Here is a 14479-nt window from a genome sequence, read left to right as displayed (position 1 = left end):
GTATGGGCCCATGTTAAAAAAACACTCGTCCGTGAAATGCCGGGCACACACATACAAGCGTTTGGGAATGTTGTTTGGTACATGACCATCACAGATAGAATCCAGCCACTTTTTACGGAGAGGCTCGGAAGTGGGGAGCAAAAATAAACTTTTGTGTTGGTGTGTGCAGCCAACAACACCACAACTTGTGTGTCTCGCCTTCGCCATGTTTGTTGTCCAAGAGGTACTTTGCCAGGGTGGGGCTCGCTTTGCCAGGGTGGGGCTTACCTTTTCATGCAGGGTGGGGGCACAGTCAGGGGGAGGAGTTAAATCCGCTTATGTCGTCATAAACGGACACAACTCAAACTCGGCCGTTTGAGCAGGCATTTTAACAAAATGTGGTGTAGCGAGGCAGGAAGGAAACAGACAGTTTTCAAATTCGAACCTCATAATGAGGCTACTGCAACACACACTACTATAAGAAAACTTTCACAAAGTGAGATTTGCATAATATGGGACCTTTAACAATCAAGGATAACAAAATAAATTTAGTTCAATTCCATCTAAAGTGGGTCAGACCAGTAAGATACTATCATAATGAAATATAAATAACGAAAACCATGTATTTTTTGCTTTGTTTTAGTGTAAAAAAAAAAAAAAAATACACAAAAATGTTAACATTTACAGACTAGCCTTTTACAAAAAATGTGAAAAACCTGAACAAATATGAACAACCTGAAATGTCTTAAGAGATTTAAGAGTGACTGTACCAATATTCTGTCTGTTATTAAATGTTTTGTGCATTTGTAGATCTACTGTGATCTGTACGTTGTAATGAACATGTAAAAATGAGAAGCTGAGGCCAAATAATGGCATAAATTGTTAAAATTGCATTTTTTTTCTTAATAAATTTCATTTTGGTCATGGTTCATGTTTTTCCATATTTTTTTAAAAGATAGTTTGTAGATGTAGAAATTTCGATAATATAATCTTACTTTTTTCACTCTAAAACATAAAAATTAGACATACAAATTTTGGAATTGATATTATTTATGTATTATTATGTTATTATTTTAATGATGCGGCCCACTGCAGGTCATATTGGGTTTTTTGTGTCCCCTGAACTAACATGAGTTTGACACCCCTGGATTAGACTTTACTGATCCCACAATGGGGAAATTCAACAATTCAGCAGAATAAAGTGCAAGAAAAAGTGTGCATGCATAAAGATAGTACAAAAAACAACATGAAATAGCCATAATAATAGTAATAAAAACTACACAGACTATATTTACAACAGAGTGGAATTACAAAATGTCAGACAGTACAGATGAGACACAAACAGGACAGTGTTACACTTAATAAAGACAGACAGGACTTTTTAACAACAAAGAGGATCATTTCCTTTGGCGGTGTTTGTCTGAGCTTTGCATTTTTTTCACACATCAGCTCCCGATAACACACACACACACACACACACACACACACACACACATCAGGCCGGGATATAGAGTATGGATGCTCGCCACTCATACAGGCAGCACCTGTCAGCTGGTGTTCTGGGACAGCCAAGGGCTTGTTTGTTTGTTTCTCTCTCTCTCTCTCTCTCTCTCTCTCTCTCTCTCTCTCTCTCTATTCAAGTCCTCTCTCTCTTTTCGCTCAACATCCCATCACCTCTCCACCTGCTGTTCCTTCCTTCACTCTATCCCGCCTCTCTGTCTGTCTCACTTCATACCAACCTTCATACCACCACCCATTAGATCTTTCTCTCTCTCTCTCTCTCTCTCTCTCTCTCTCTCTCTTTCTCTCTCTCTCTCTCTCTCTCTCTCTCTCTCTCTGCACCTGTGACTGAAAAACAGACTCGCTCAGTCTTTCTCTGCCTTCCTGCTCATTACAGCCCCTAGGCAGCCACTCCATCACGGAGAAAGGGAGAGATAAGCTACAAGAGTACACCTGTGCCTGGTATGAATGCCAAACCCAGAGTCAGTGACAGCCAATTCCAGCCCAAATAATGGAATCAGCGAACCTCAGCTCCAGACAAATCAACCTGACAGCTTTATCTCACACTCCCAATTTCAAAGTACGTTACAAACGTCATTATCAAATGAGAAAACCAATCAGTAAAAAAAAAAAAAAAAGGAGAGGAAAAAAATGTTGACACTGCCACAATAGAGCTTGCGGGGGGATTACATTTACAAAGCTCATTTACGACAGAACAGGTGGGAGAGAATAAGAAACATTTCTTTTTTTCATCAGAAACAGAATGCTGAGCACATTTGAGAAAAATACAAATCATTGTCATAAAGAAAGAGCGACATTCTGTATTCATACTATATATATAGTATGAAAGCAGAGTCTTACAAGAGAAGTGAAAGAAGTAAATCTGCTTACTCCTCAGAGTTCAAAGCAGAAAATATGAACGAGAAAAGCGACAAACTCAAAAGAGAAATTTGCAATTACAAGACAGCAAGGAGTAAAAGAATAAATCCTGCAACTGACCAGAATTCACTCACATTAAATTACTGACGACTGAACTAAATACAATGCAGTGAATATGACTGAATGAGAGAATATGTAGCTCTAATGAAAATAAGAAATAGTTTTATATATCTGTGGTAAATACTTTGGCAGGTGAGTTATTCAGGTTTTTGGTAGAATCATCTGAAATGATGTTTACACTATTTAACCAAAAGTAAAAGTGAAGGAAAATGTCAAATGGTGTAACAGCAAATGAATGATACGCATTTCATCACTTTGACACTTAAATGGCATGAGTAATTATGATTAATTCAATCCACATTAGTTTATGATATTAAAATCCAATATGAGCTTATGTCACCTTTTTGTGTTACTGGTACATTCAGGCTTTTCCCTTGGTTTTCTGGGCTGCAATTCTAATAAAGTTGTTTAATTTTTTTTTTCATGTTTTTTTTAACAATTATTCACTCCATGTTCATGACAGCTGTCAACATTTACTGAGGTTTATTACCCCCCCCTTGAAGGAGAGGCAAGGGGTATTGTTTTTGGTTTGGTTTGTTTGTTTCTTTGTTTGTTTGTTAACACTGGCCGCAAAACTATTGCTTGAATTTAGGGGTGTAAGAAAATATCGGTTCTGCAATATATCGCAATATTTCATTTCACGACACTGTAGCGATATTAAAAAGTACTGTATCGATATTTTTAGGTATTTATTCAAATGCAGATATTGTGGAGGTTCAATTTTGTTTTGTTTTTCTTTATTGATTATATTTTATTTATTATTTAACACGCTTTTATTCAATAATGTTAGTTCCTTTGTTGGGATTGAACTAAAATACTGTTATGATGTTAGTTCTGAACTAATAGAATATGAACATTTGAACAGGATCTGAAACTGTAATGTCTATAAAACAGAATTTCAGTTTGAACACAGGAACATTTTGTGATAAAACAGTAAATCCTGTTCTGATCAAATAAAAATGTGTTTAGCATTTGTGTGCATTTCTGGTGTAATTCAATTCTTCCAGGAAATAATCTTAAAAAAAAAAAAAAAAAAAAAAAAAAAAACAATAAAAAAAATTGCCTTTTTAACAGTATCATGATATATCGTGATATATTGTATCGTGGTCCTAGTATTGTGATTTGTATAGTATCACCAGATTCTTGCCAATACACACCCCTACTTGAATTCATACCAAATTGGGTTTATAGATTGCCAGTGACCCAGAATAGATCTCATTATATTTTGGGAAAAGTAGGTCAAAGTTCAAAATTTTTCATGAATTTTTCCATTTTTTTTCCCCCATTTACTTATAATGGGTGAAATTTCAAATGTCTGTAGCAGCAAAGATAGTGGTTGGATTCATACCAAATTGAGTTTATAGACTGCAAGTGACCCAGAATATACGCCATTACATTTTGGGAAAAGTAGGTCAAAGTTCAACATTTTTTATGAATTTTTTCAATCTTTTTTTCTCCCATTGACTTAAAATTTCAAATGTCCACAAAAACATCAATTTTGTTTCAATTTACTTCAAACGTGGCACATATATAGAGGCAATTAATACGCTGACATCAGCACACACACATAGACATGTTGACATCAGCTGGATCGATGCCAAAATAAGCTACAGTACGTGCGAGGGGCGGGGTTTGTTGTGCCTGGCACCACTTGTTCACAGTTTTATTCATATTAGTATATCTCTGCAAATGCCTTTCATTTCAACAAGTTTATAAAAAAAAAAAAAAAAAAAAAATTCAGCGCACAGATGGGTATTTTAGGAATCCTCCCAAAGGAAAACAATTTTTTTTAAAAATTCAATTTGACATTGTTTTAGAATATTATAATAACCATATGTGTGTAGTATCATTTGCAAAAGCTATAAAGGATAATAAATAAAAGCTTAAGTCCACTAGGGACCAACTGTAAGTATCTGATCTGGGAAAGCTCATTTAGTTTCTCGCTCTCCATATTCATTTGACATTAATTTGGCTTAAATAATAAGAAAAACTCTGGGCACAATGCTTTTACACTTGCATCAAACTAACATTTTTACTGTCATTACCCAAATGTTCTTGCAAGGTTTATTAAAAACATTATTTTTGGCACAAGGATACCAATAATGTAAGTAATTAAACCTACTGAATTGAACAATGTCTCTGATACACATATGAACTATTAACTTATTAAATATTGCATGTGTGATTCTTAGAGCAGTATTGTCTTTACAATAAGCTCTTTCTTGGTGTTCTAAGTTTCAAAACAAGCCTTGTCTGTGAACTCTGATGTTAAATTTCATCTAATTATTATGATTTGTTTTTTTGTTTTTTTTTACCTGGTGTCAGAATAAAAAGGGCAGAGATAAACAAAGGATGGACAGTCAAGGCTGATTTAGCTCATGTGAAAAAACATCAGCAGGAGATCCTTTCTAAAGTCCATTATCAATGAGTGCTCATGTCAGACAGAGCCGCTGGAGGCAGGGAAGTGTGTGTCCACTATGTAATTATAGATTTAGTAAACCCACGGCTTAGTGTGACTCCATCAACCTCTGATTTGTTGGGTGGATGGAGACCAATGATAATGAGGTGTGTGTTTGTTTGGACATGTGCATGTGAGCGTATGTGCGAACGCCGGTGTACGTTATTTTCCAACCCATCTGCGACGTTTACTGTGTGTGTTACTGTGATGTGTGTGTACAGCTACAGTAGCGTCGGTTAATTAAAAAGCTTTTTGCTGATGAAAGTGATTCACAAGCTCACTGTACAGTCCTGTGGTTCAATATGAGCGACGATGAATGGCCTTTTTTTCCCAGAATACGCACAGACAATTATGGAGTTAGTGTGAAAACTTGTGTATTTAAAGTAAGATGTGCATTTAACCCATAAAGACCCAAAATATCCACCGCTGACCAAAACTGTCTACTGATGTAAACTGTTTAAAACCTGTTGATCCACTAATCCTGTCAATACATGTAAATAATTGGTGTAAAATATAGTTTGTCATCTTTTCATGGTCATCAGATATGACCCATTTGGACGTTCAGAGGCTCTGTAGTTACCATGGAAACACTGTCATCTTCTACCACATTGATTCACCAGTAAAACCCATAGATTTGGATCAATGACAGTGGATGGAGACACTGAGTTTATGTTCAGTTATATATGTTGATATGTTTGCTGGAAAAATCACCTTTTCTTCAGTTTTCTCTGTTTCTGATAAAATAACCCTCAACTTTAATCTGAGTTTTTATGAACATCTACATGATCAGCAAATTAAATATAAGAAAAAAATCCAAAATACAGACGATAAAATTACAATAAATGGTGATAAATCACTTAAGAAAGGTTAAATAGAGAGAAAAATTCATTTGGGAACTGCCACAAAAGTAGCACTGGGTCTTTAAGGGTTCAAGTAGAAGTAAAGTTTTCATACTGACCTGTTTTTTTAGCTGTTCTTAAAATCAAATTAATGTGAGATTTTTCAAGCTTCATGTAGATTATGACAAATTGCAAACACTACATTTGTTAAAGTTTAAAGTATAATGAATGCAAATGATTCAAATCTACTGTAAACACAGTTCTACAACTGAAGTACATGTACTTATTCAGCATTACTGATCTTTTAAGAATAAAGAAATGTTGAAAGTGTTTTCATCTTTCTTCTCGGCTGTGTACCCGTGTGTCCAACTGCTTGATTTTCTGTTAATAGCTTCGCTTTGAGCCTACCAGGCTAAAGAGCCACAGTGCAAATCGTTGACATTAAATCTATTTTATGTTTCATGCTGACCTGGAAAAACAAAATTATGGCTTCACTTGCTCTTCTGCTAATTGGAAACAGACTGGGAAATGCATTTATTTATGGAATGTATAAATGTACCCTGCAGCTTCGGGCAAGGTCTCATCCCCACTATGCATTACACGAATCAATGACGTACACATCCTCCGGGGTTATGGTATTGAGTATGTGGATAAACTAGAAGAATAAATACAACAAACAGGTCATGAAAAATGATTACTGAACTGCATACAACTTGAATGAAGTGAAAAAAAATCTAATCTCCAGCTCACACGTGCGGCCGCCAAAATACTATAGTACAAGTTAATACAAGGAAGCACAGATGTAGCCAAATAAGATGACAATTGCAGTGTTTATCTGTTTATCTGCGATGTTTATCCAAGAAATGTATAATTTGTTAAATTCAGTGCTGTCTTATTTGAGAAAATATTAACTCACACTTAAAAATAATAGGTGACGGTAATGCACCTCAACATTAACAAAAGGAAGAAAAGGTCAACGATTGCAGTTCTTAGCTACTATAGAAAAATGACATCACAATATGGCAGACTCCATGAATGACCCATCCATATTCCTTTTTTCATATGGTTATTTACTAATGAAAACATAAATCTGAACATTGTAATCTATTTTGGCATTTAGATCCTCCTAAATGCTCTTACACAGTGAACTTTAACAGATTATTCCATGAATTTGAATTGAATATGAGAAAGAAAAAAAACATAACAAAACAACAACATCAGTTCCAACATCAACAAACATCAGTGTTGGCTCAGAAAGTCACAGTCACCACCTCTGTAGTTACTTCAGAACATAATGGGAATAGTTGAACTCCACGACATACAAGCGTTAACACTCTGTATTTAAAGCTCAAACCCTACTGTCACACCGACACTGACTAGAAACAGTATTCCAGTGACAGTATGAATCACTGTGGTACTTGAAAACAGTGGAGTGCTTCATAAGTGTTACTCACCCAGGCCTGGCGGGCTCTCGGGGCACGGCGGCAGCGGCTTCGGGGAAGGCGTCTGATTGGTCTCAGGCTGGATACTCAGCACCAGCTGCTCACCTGTGGCCAGGTAGCTGGCTAACGTTGCATTTGGCCTGGAGAGGTTATAATAGTAATAATGATGTCCGCTTCCTGCTGCTCCGCTAATGTTATTCCTGGATCCGTTGCGGCCGTTGTTGAAGCGGCTGAAGAGGTCAAAGCGCTGAGAGTAGACGTCAAAGTACAGTATCATCATGATGAGGAAGTGGAGCAGGCAGAGCAGCAGGACACCTTTACAAATGCGCTCCAGGGTCCGGCCCAACATCAGCCGGGTCATGGCCGAGGAAAATGACCGTCCCGCGACGGCCAGCCGCGACAACGCTGGCGTGGTGTGGCTACGGGCATGCGCTCATCCTGACAGCCATGAGGGCAATAGGAGCTGCTGTTAGATCTCTGACAAGGACATGCGATTGGCTGACACACAACTATCTAACTTCTGCAGGGGTCATGGGGTCATTGGCGCTATGCCGTTATGTAGGGTTCCCACAGTCTGCGACACCAGCTTATTTGTGGTGTGTCCACAGAATGCCTGCATGACAAAAGCACTGAAATTATGAGCCTTGACCCCACAGTGAGATACAAGGACCTTGAGCACTTGTTAATAGTCTTCACTGTAGGTATTTAAACAAGTACTAATGCTATATGTAATGTCATCTAAGACATACCAACGCAGAGCAGAGATACAGACATGAAGTCATATGTCAGTGATATGGTATCCCAGTGTTAAAAGCAAGTCTGATCCATCCAGAGACACAAAACTTTCCATCAACGGTGGCGGCAGCATACATTCATCAGTGACGAGAGCACCGGGTCAGCTGACGTTTCAGTGGAGGTGACTTCCTCTTAGTCAGACTTGCAGAGTTTGCAGGCTGGTGGTCTTTAACAAGAAAGTCTCAGGCACCTGAGGGAAGACAGAGACAGGGAAAACATGCATTAAAATAAATTAGAATGAAGCTAAATCAATGTTAAATGCGATTTAATTACAGTAATTCATCAAATGTTTAAGTAAAAGGATGGTTGTGTGCAGATACACCATGCTAATGTTTTGACTGCTCATTTAAAGCAACGCAGGTGCAGCGCCATTAATTATAAATGTGCATTTTCCCCCCAGTACAATGACTTATTGCATTATTCGCTGTATAAAATGAAACTGAACATCATCGATCTTCCTGTGGCATTTTGGAGTATTCAGTGACCTTGCTTTATTCGATATGCCTGGTTGAATAACAGTGAAATAAATTTAGAAGTTGGCTCTCTGTAGGAAAAAAAAAGAAAAGAAAAAAAAAAAAAGAAAAGCACACATGAGAATTTGTCAGAAACAGAATCAACAACAAAAGAACCTATGGATGCAAATAAACAAGGAGCCTTGACTGGAGCTGCTCTGAATCGACATGCCAAGTCAATTTTCCAGTCAAGTGGTTTAAAAAGCATCTATGATGGAAAGTGAGAATACACAATGAAGTGAACATAGAAGCAAAGGGGAGACAGAGAAGCCACTTAGTTTTCCCACAGGCCACACTCACTATAGGTTTATAGCTTTTCCAATAAATGAGAGACGAAAACGAAAATGAGGCTAAAGTAGATAATAAAGCTTGTCCGACAAACAACTTTTTAGAAAAAAAAAAAAAAAAAAACGGAGAGAGTCAGGGAGAGCAGTAAAGATTATTGTGACTGGAAAAGGATGGATGTTAACACTAATTTTCTACGGTGGGGTTAAAAAAAAAGATGAATAAATGTAGATTTTTACTGTTAAGAGATTTGCATTTCTAGTGAATAATGCCACATTAGAGTTTGCTTATTGCTTAAACACGTGTCATCTTGATAAAGCATTACAATAATACAAACCCAGGAGTCTTTGATAACAACACTAATCGGCTAAAATTTACTTAGGGGGTCAAATGAGTGGCCATTTTTGTCAAAAAAAAGTTGTAAGAAATGTATAGAACTGTGTTGAAATAATGCTAATCCATTTGTGCACAGACTACTGATATTATTTGACAGTGGAAGCTCTATTTTCAGAAATACTGGATTTGGAATAGCACGTGTATGTGAAAACTTTTGCTGGTGGACGGACGTGACATTACCCGTGATGCTCTGGTCAGTACCAGTACTTTATTAGGAATAAACTTATAGACTTACTATTGCTAATTCTCCTCTTATTCATAAATGTTAGTATTGTGGATCTAAAACAATAACAGCTGACACAAACACACAAAATGTGGCAGTGGACGGATGTGACATGGTTGTTACAGATCCCATCATACTGATGCTCTGCAGCCATGTCACCGTTTACACTAATGATCCCTGTGCAAAAACTAGTATCAGAATTATTTATTGTATAGTTTATCATCAGACTAAAGAGTAAATAACAATACAGAATTGTTATTTCTTTATAAAAATGCTTATTATTAGAAAACTGTTCATTTAAAAAGTGACGTGTGCCATTCTTCATGTATGTATTGGCGTAACATAATGGATGGATCAGCACCATACTCCAGATTGAACCTGTACAAATAAAACATGTGATATGTAGGATAGAATCTTGTAACAAAAATTAGGGAATCTAAAAGAATAGAATATTAGTTTTTCAGGTAAATTCAGTTCAAATATAACTTGGCCATTTGTGACATGAAAATATAGCATTAATTGTGATGAAATTGGACATTTTTGAGCTGAAAACATAGTTCATATGAGCATCAACATGTTGAACAGAACTGAAATCCTGTACATTTGCAGAACTTGCATTTACCAACACAAAGTTCCTTTGGAGATTCACTTAGGTTGATTTCTTATGCACAAAGACAGAAATAAGACCTCTAAGCAAATTTTAGCCGTAATGGTTTTGATACATCTCTTTATTCAAAGCTGTCAGACGCCTTCGACAAAAGCAGCAATTTAGCCATTGCACTCACTCCTGCCTTTAATTTGTTTGTTAGTTTTCATCCAAACTAATGTGAACAAGCGCCAAAGTCACCAACACAACAGATGGAGGTAAAACTGTTGTTTTTGTTAAGTGAGTCTGGTGGTTTTGATACACATCCAAAATCACATCCATGTCAAAACAAGATAAAATGTTATTTAATTTAAAAGCTGTGAAAGTCATCTAACAATTACTTTCATTGTTCTGTCCGCTACGTTCTCAATTAATTGTTGTAGCCTCCAGCTTGATTGCAATTGTTCTATATGGAAATTGCTAAAACAAAAAATGGAAGATGATGTCCAGAAATATAGACCTCTAAAAAGCTTCAAATTAACATGATCCACTAAAAATACAAGTACATTTTTGTTCGCGAGGTAAACGTCATTGTATTTTGCATTTCCTCCTTCTACTGCTAAAACTCAAAAGAAAGAAACAAGAAACTGAAGACACATAAAAAACGACTGACACTACATTTGCTTTGTTCATTTTGAAATAATAATAATAGCATTAAAATAAATGAACAAAATAAGCACCTGATCTTCACCTTTGGATGGAGCAGTGGCTCATCTCTTGAATTAATTTTACCTTGAAATCACTTGAGCACAGTTAAGCTACCAGGTAAAAAAAAAAAAAGAAAGAAAGAAAGATTTCAGAGGTGCACTAAGATGCTAATATTTATGATCTGAACAATGCTTCTGAGTTTTTTGATTTGTTTTTATCAACATAGAGTTTGATTTAATGATCGGAAACTTACTGATTAAACAAAAACTGTTATTGGCCAACAACTATTACTGCCCCCCAACTTTTCAATCATGACTTTACAAGAGACATCTTTAAATGAAGTTGTTTACAGTGTTCTAAGGTTAAAACCATTATGTGAATGTGATTGGATGATACTAGTGATTCTTCACTACATTACAAACATATGGAACTTCACTGAAAGCTCATGACGCATACGTGATGTGAATAAACTTTATACCAAATGGTCCAAACACCTGCAGGTCTAGTGTTATTTTAGTGTTTTAACTCTCAAAGCCTCAAACAGCCACCAGCGACCACAAGCATCTGCTGATTTAACCTGTTTACCAACTTTAAACCCTTGAATCCTATCAATACTTGTAAATGATTCAGGTAAAATGCAGTTTCTTAGCTTTTCATCATCATCAGATATGACCCATTTGAACATTAGGAGGCTCCACAGTCATCTGCAATATTGATTTTCCAGTGAAACTGTAGTTTAACAAATTACAGTAGTTGTAGACACTTGTTTTTATGTTCAGTTAATGAGTGAATCTATGTAGTTTGCTGAAAATACCACTTTTGCTTCATTTTTCTCTGTTTTGATAAAAATAACCTTTGAGTTTAACACTGAACTTTTATGGACATCTTCATTATCAGTATATTAAATAATACACTGGCACACATACACGGGCACACAGTGATTCACCATTGACATTACATGCAGCTAGGGATGTAATGATAGGAAAATTTCATATCACAGTTATTGTGACCACAATTATCACGGTTATCATTATTATCGCAGTATTGTTGAAATTGTGCTCAAAATGTTCAAAAAGTACTAATACACACACTGAAATAATTTAACCAAGTTGTATTAAAAAAAAAAAAAAAAAAAAAAAAAAAAAAGAAATAAAATGATTGGCACAATGTACTTTCTGTTGGCAGAAACATTCAAATATTAACCCTTAGTGGTCTGAGCCTGTTTTGTCTGTTTTTCAGTCCTTTTGATTTTGCCTTTATATACTATATAAACATATGTTTACTATACCCATGTTTGGGATCTTTTTTTCAGCACAACTTCATCTATCTCATATGCCTATTATTTTCTTCACTTTAAACCTACTATATCAAAATAAAAGGCCAGAAAACACAAAACAATATTTAAAATGCGATTTGAAAAATGTATATAATTTATTGCATAAATAACACACAGATGCTTAATGAACCTTTTCAAAGACTTTAAAAGTGAATATTGGTTCCAAATATAAGGTATATAAAAATAAAATTGTAATATTTCTTATAGGATTTCAGTTTGTCCTAGGACAAACTAAAATTCCTATCTGTCCTTGTAGGATTACGAATCCTACTGGATTTCAATCTCTACTGTGACATATACATGAGGAGGACCGACCCGGCATCCTTCATGTGACTCATGTGTCTGTCACGACCCAAATGAGTCACACAATCAAGCAATTTACAACTTATCAATAAATGTTTACAAATATACCACCAGTGTGCTTATTTATTACATGTTAAACACGCACTTATCCTTACTAGGGATGCAAATTATCGATTAATTCATTAATCATTAGTTGGTTGCCCTTATCAATCGATTAACAATTAATTGATAAGCGGCGATTTTCCTGAGAACCTGAATTTCTCTTTCAGTACAGTCTTTAAGAATGAAAACTAAATACTGTTTCTATACATCATGAAAAAAAACATGTCATATTCCTTAATGACTGATTTATTGAACCATTGGATACAGTCAGTGTTTCCTGTGGAATTCATCTCTTGGTGTGGCAGTGTGTAATGGGGGGGTGTACGCGAGTGCATTTCATCAGTGTGTGTGTGTGTGTGTGTGGGGGGGGGGGGGCACGCGGCCACACACGTGCCAGGGGATGCGTGCGTGTTGGTTGTTAACCACGTGTGTGTGCGTCACTTTCCGTCCTACTTATAATACTATAGGGCAGGGGTCTCAAACTCATTTTCTTTCAGGGGCCACATTCAGCCCAATTTGATCTGAAGTGGTCTGGACCAGTCAAATAATAGCATAATAGCCTATAAATAATGATAACTCCAAATTTTTTAGTGCAAAAAATAACAATAAATGATGAAACTATTTCTATCCAAAACAAAGAGGATGTGAATAACTGGAAAAAACTGAAATTTCTGAGGAAAAATGAGTACAATTTTATCAATATTATGCCTCAACTTATGATTTCTACATGTGCATTACAGATCAGATCTACCAAAGCACAAAACAGGCAGAATATTGTAAAAAATTGCACTTATTTTCTTTAGACATTTCAAGTTGTTAATATTTGTTCAGGTTATTGACATTTTATTGTTAAAGGATATTAGAATTTAATGTTCTTTGCAATAAATCAAATAGAAAATATTGGTGTTGCCATTATTTAGAGGCAAAATATCATATTATTTTTCTCACATTAAACCAAGAAGAACATTTGGAGTCACTATTTCTAGGTTATTATGCTGTTATTTTTGAGTTTGATGCCCTTGACTGTTAATATCTTCAGGGTCATTTTTGCATTTTGCACTTTGTAAATTCATCTCACAGGCCACACTGGAACCTTTGGCGGGCTGGATTTGGCCCCCGGGCCACATGTTTGACACCTGTTCTATAGGGGTACGGGGAGGTGCAGTCCGTACCCCCACAGAAGTGAAAGTGAAACTTTTCACTCATTTATCTTTTCCCTATCTCCTGAAGCTTTGCAAACTTTAACCCCCAACCCCTCCCGCACGCTTTTTCCCGTGTCCACCGGGGTGACTGCAGGACATAATGTTCAGCATACCTGTGTCCCGGATCAGGAGCCTGGAGGATGTTTTCAACTTCTGTCTCACTGACCGTGAACTAGACCAACCTCCAGAGAAAACGCTCTGATCCGATACTGACTCCCCATTTGTGCGTGTATTTATGTGGGGGTGTACCGCTCCCACAAACAGACAGGCCGGTCTGTGTTTGGCTCCACCATGTCCATAAAGCCACTCTAACTCATCAATGCCATGATCCGGTTCAATGGCCAGCTATTCCAGCTGTGGCATTGCAGCATGGACAAACTGACAGCCTTCAGACAGGTGTGGACGGGTGGAAAAGGGCAATTAATAATTTAATCGAGAAAATTCTTATTGACAATTAATCATTAGTCGATTAATTGTTTACATCCCTAATCCTTACCCCTGTCAATTAACTACAATATACATAAATCAAGAAGGTAATGGTGAGCCACCGTTACAGGCCGTTTCCAGAGTAAAGCAGAGGCAAAATGCAGCAAACAGCAACATATGCTGAGTGACTGAGCTGATGTCTGCTGCCCATTCAGACTGTTGGCCGCTATTGCCACGTCTGCCTTTTGTCCGTGGGCAGCGAAGTCAAGACTGCCAAGACGGAGCCTCCAGGGGTGTGTGTGTGTGTGTGTGTGTGTGTGTGTTCATCGTCTGGTTAATGAGATGGACTTCTGCTGACCAAAGGACTATGCCAATCTCATCATAATAC

At 36.7% G+C, this 14479-nt stretch overlaps 1 protein-coding gene across 1 annotated transcript in view; it reads right to left on the bottom strand.

The window, feature by feature from the left end:
• The window catches only part of b4galt2 (UDP-Gal:betaGlcNAc beta 1,4- galactosyltransferase, polypeptide 2), a 356229-nt gene that overhangs the window by 298314 nt on the left and 43436 nt on the right, over window positions 1-14479 (bottom strand). The window contains exon 2 of the mRNA XM_030161145.1: window positions 7230-8202. Within this exon, the coding sequence (XP_030017005.1) occupies window positions 7230-7578 (349 nt within the window). The 5' untranslated portion in view covers window positions 7579-8202. The remainder of the gene's footprint in view (window positions 1-7229; window positions 8203-14479) is intronic.

This window comes from Sphaeramia orbicularis, chromosome 17 (genome assembly GCF_902148855.1).
Source record: "Sphaeramia orbicularis chromosome 17, fSphaOr1.1, whole genome shotgun sequence".
Lineage (NCBI taxonomy): Eukaryota > Metazoa > Chordata > Actinopteri > Kurtiformes > Apogonidae > Sphaeramia > Sphaeramia orbicularis.
The sequence above is the reverse complement of the archived record's forward strand: the minus strand, read 5'-3'. Positions and strand labels throughout refer to the sequence as shown.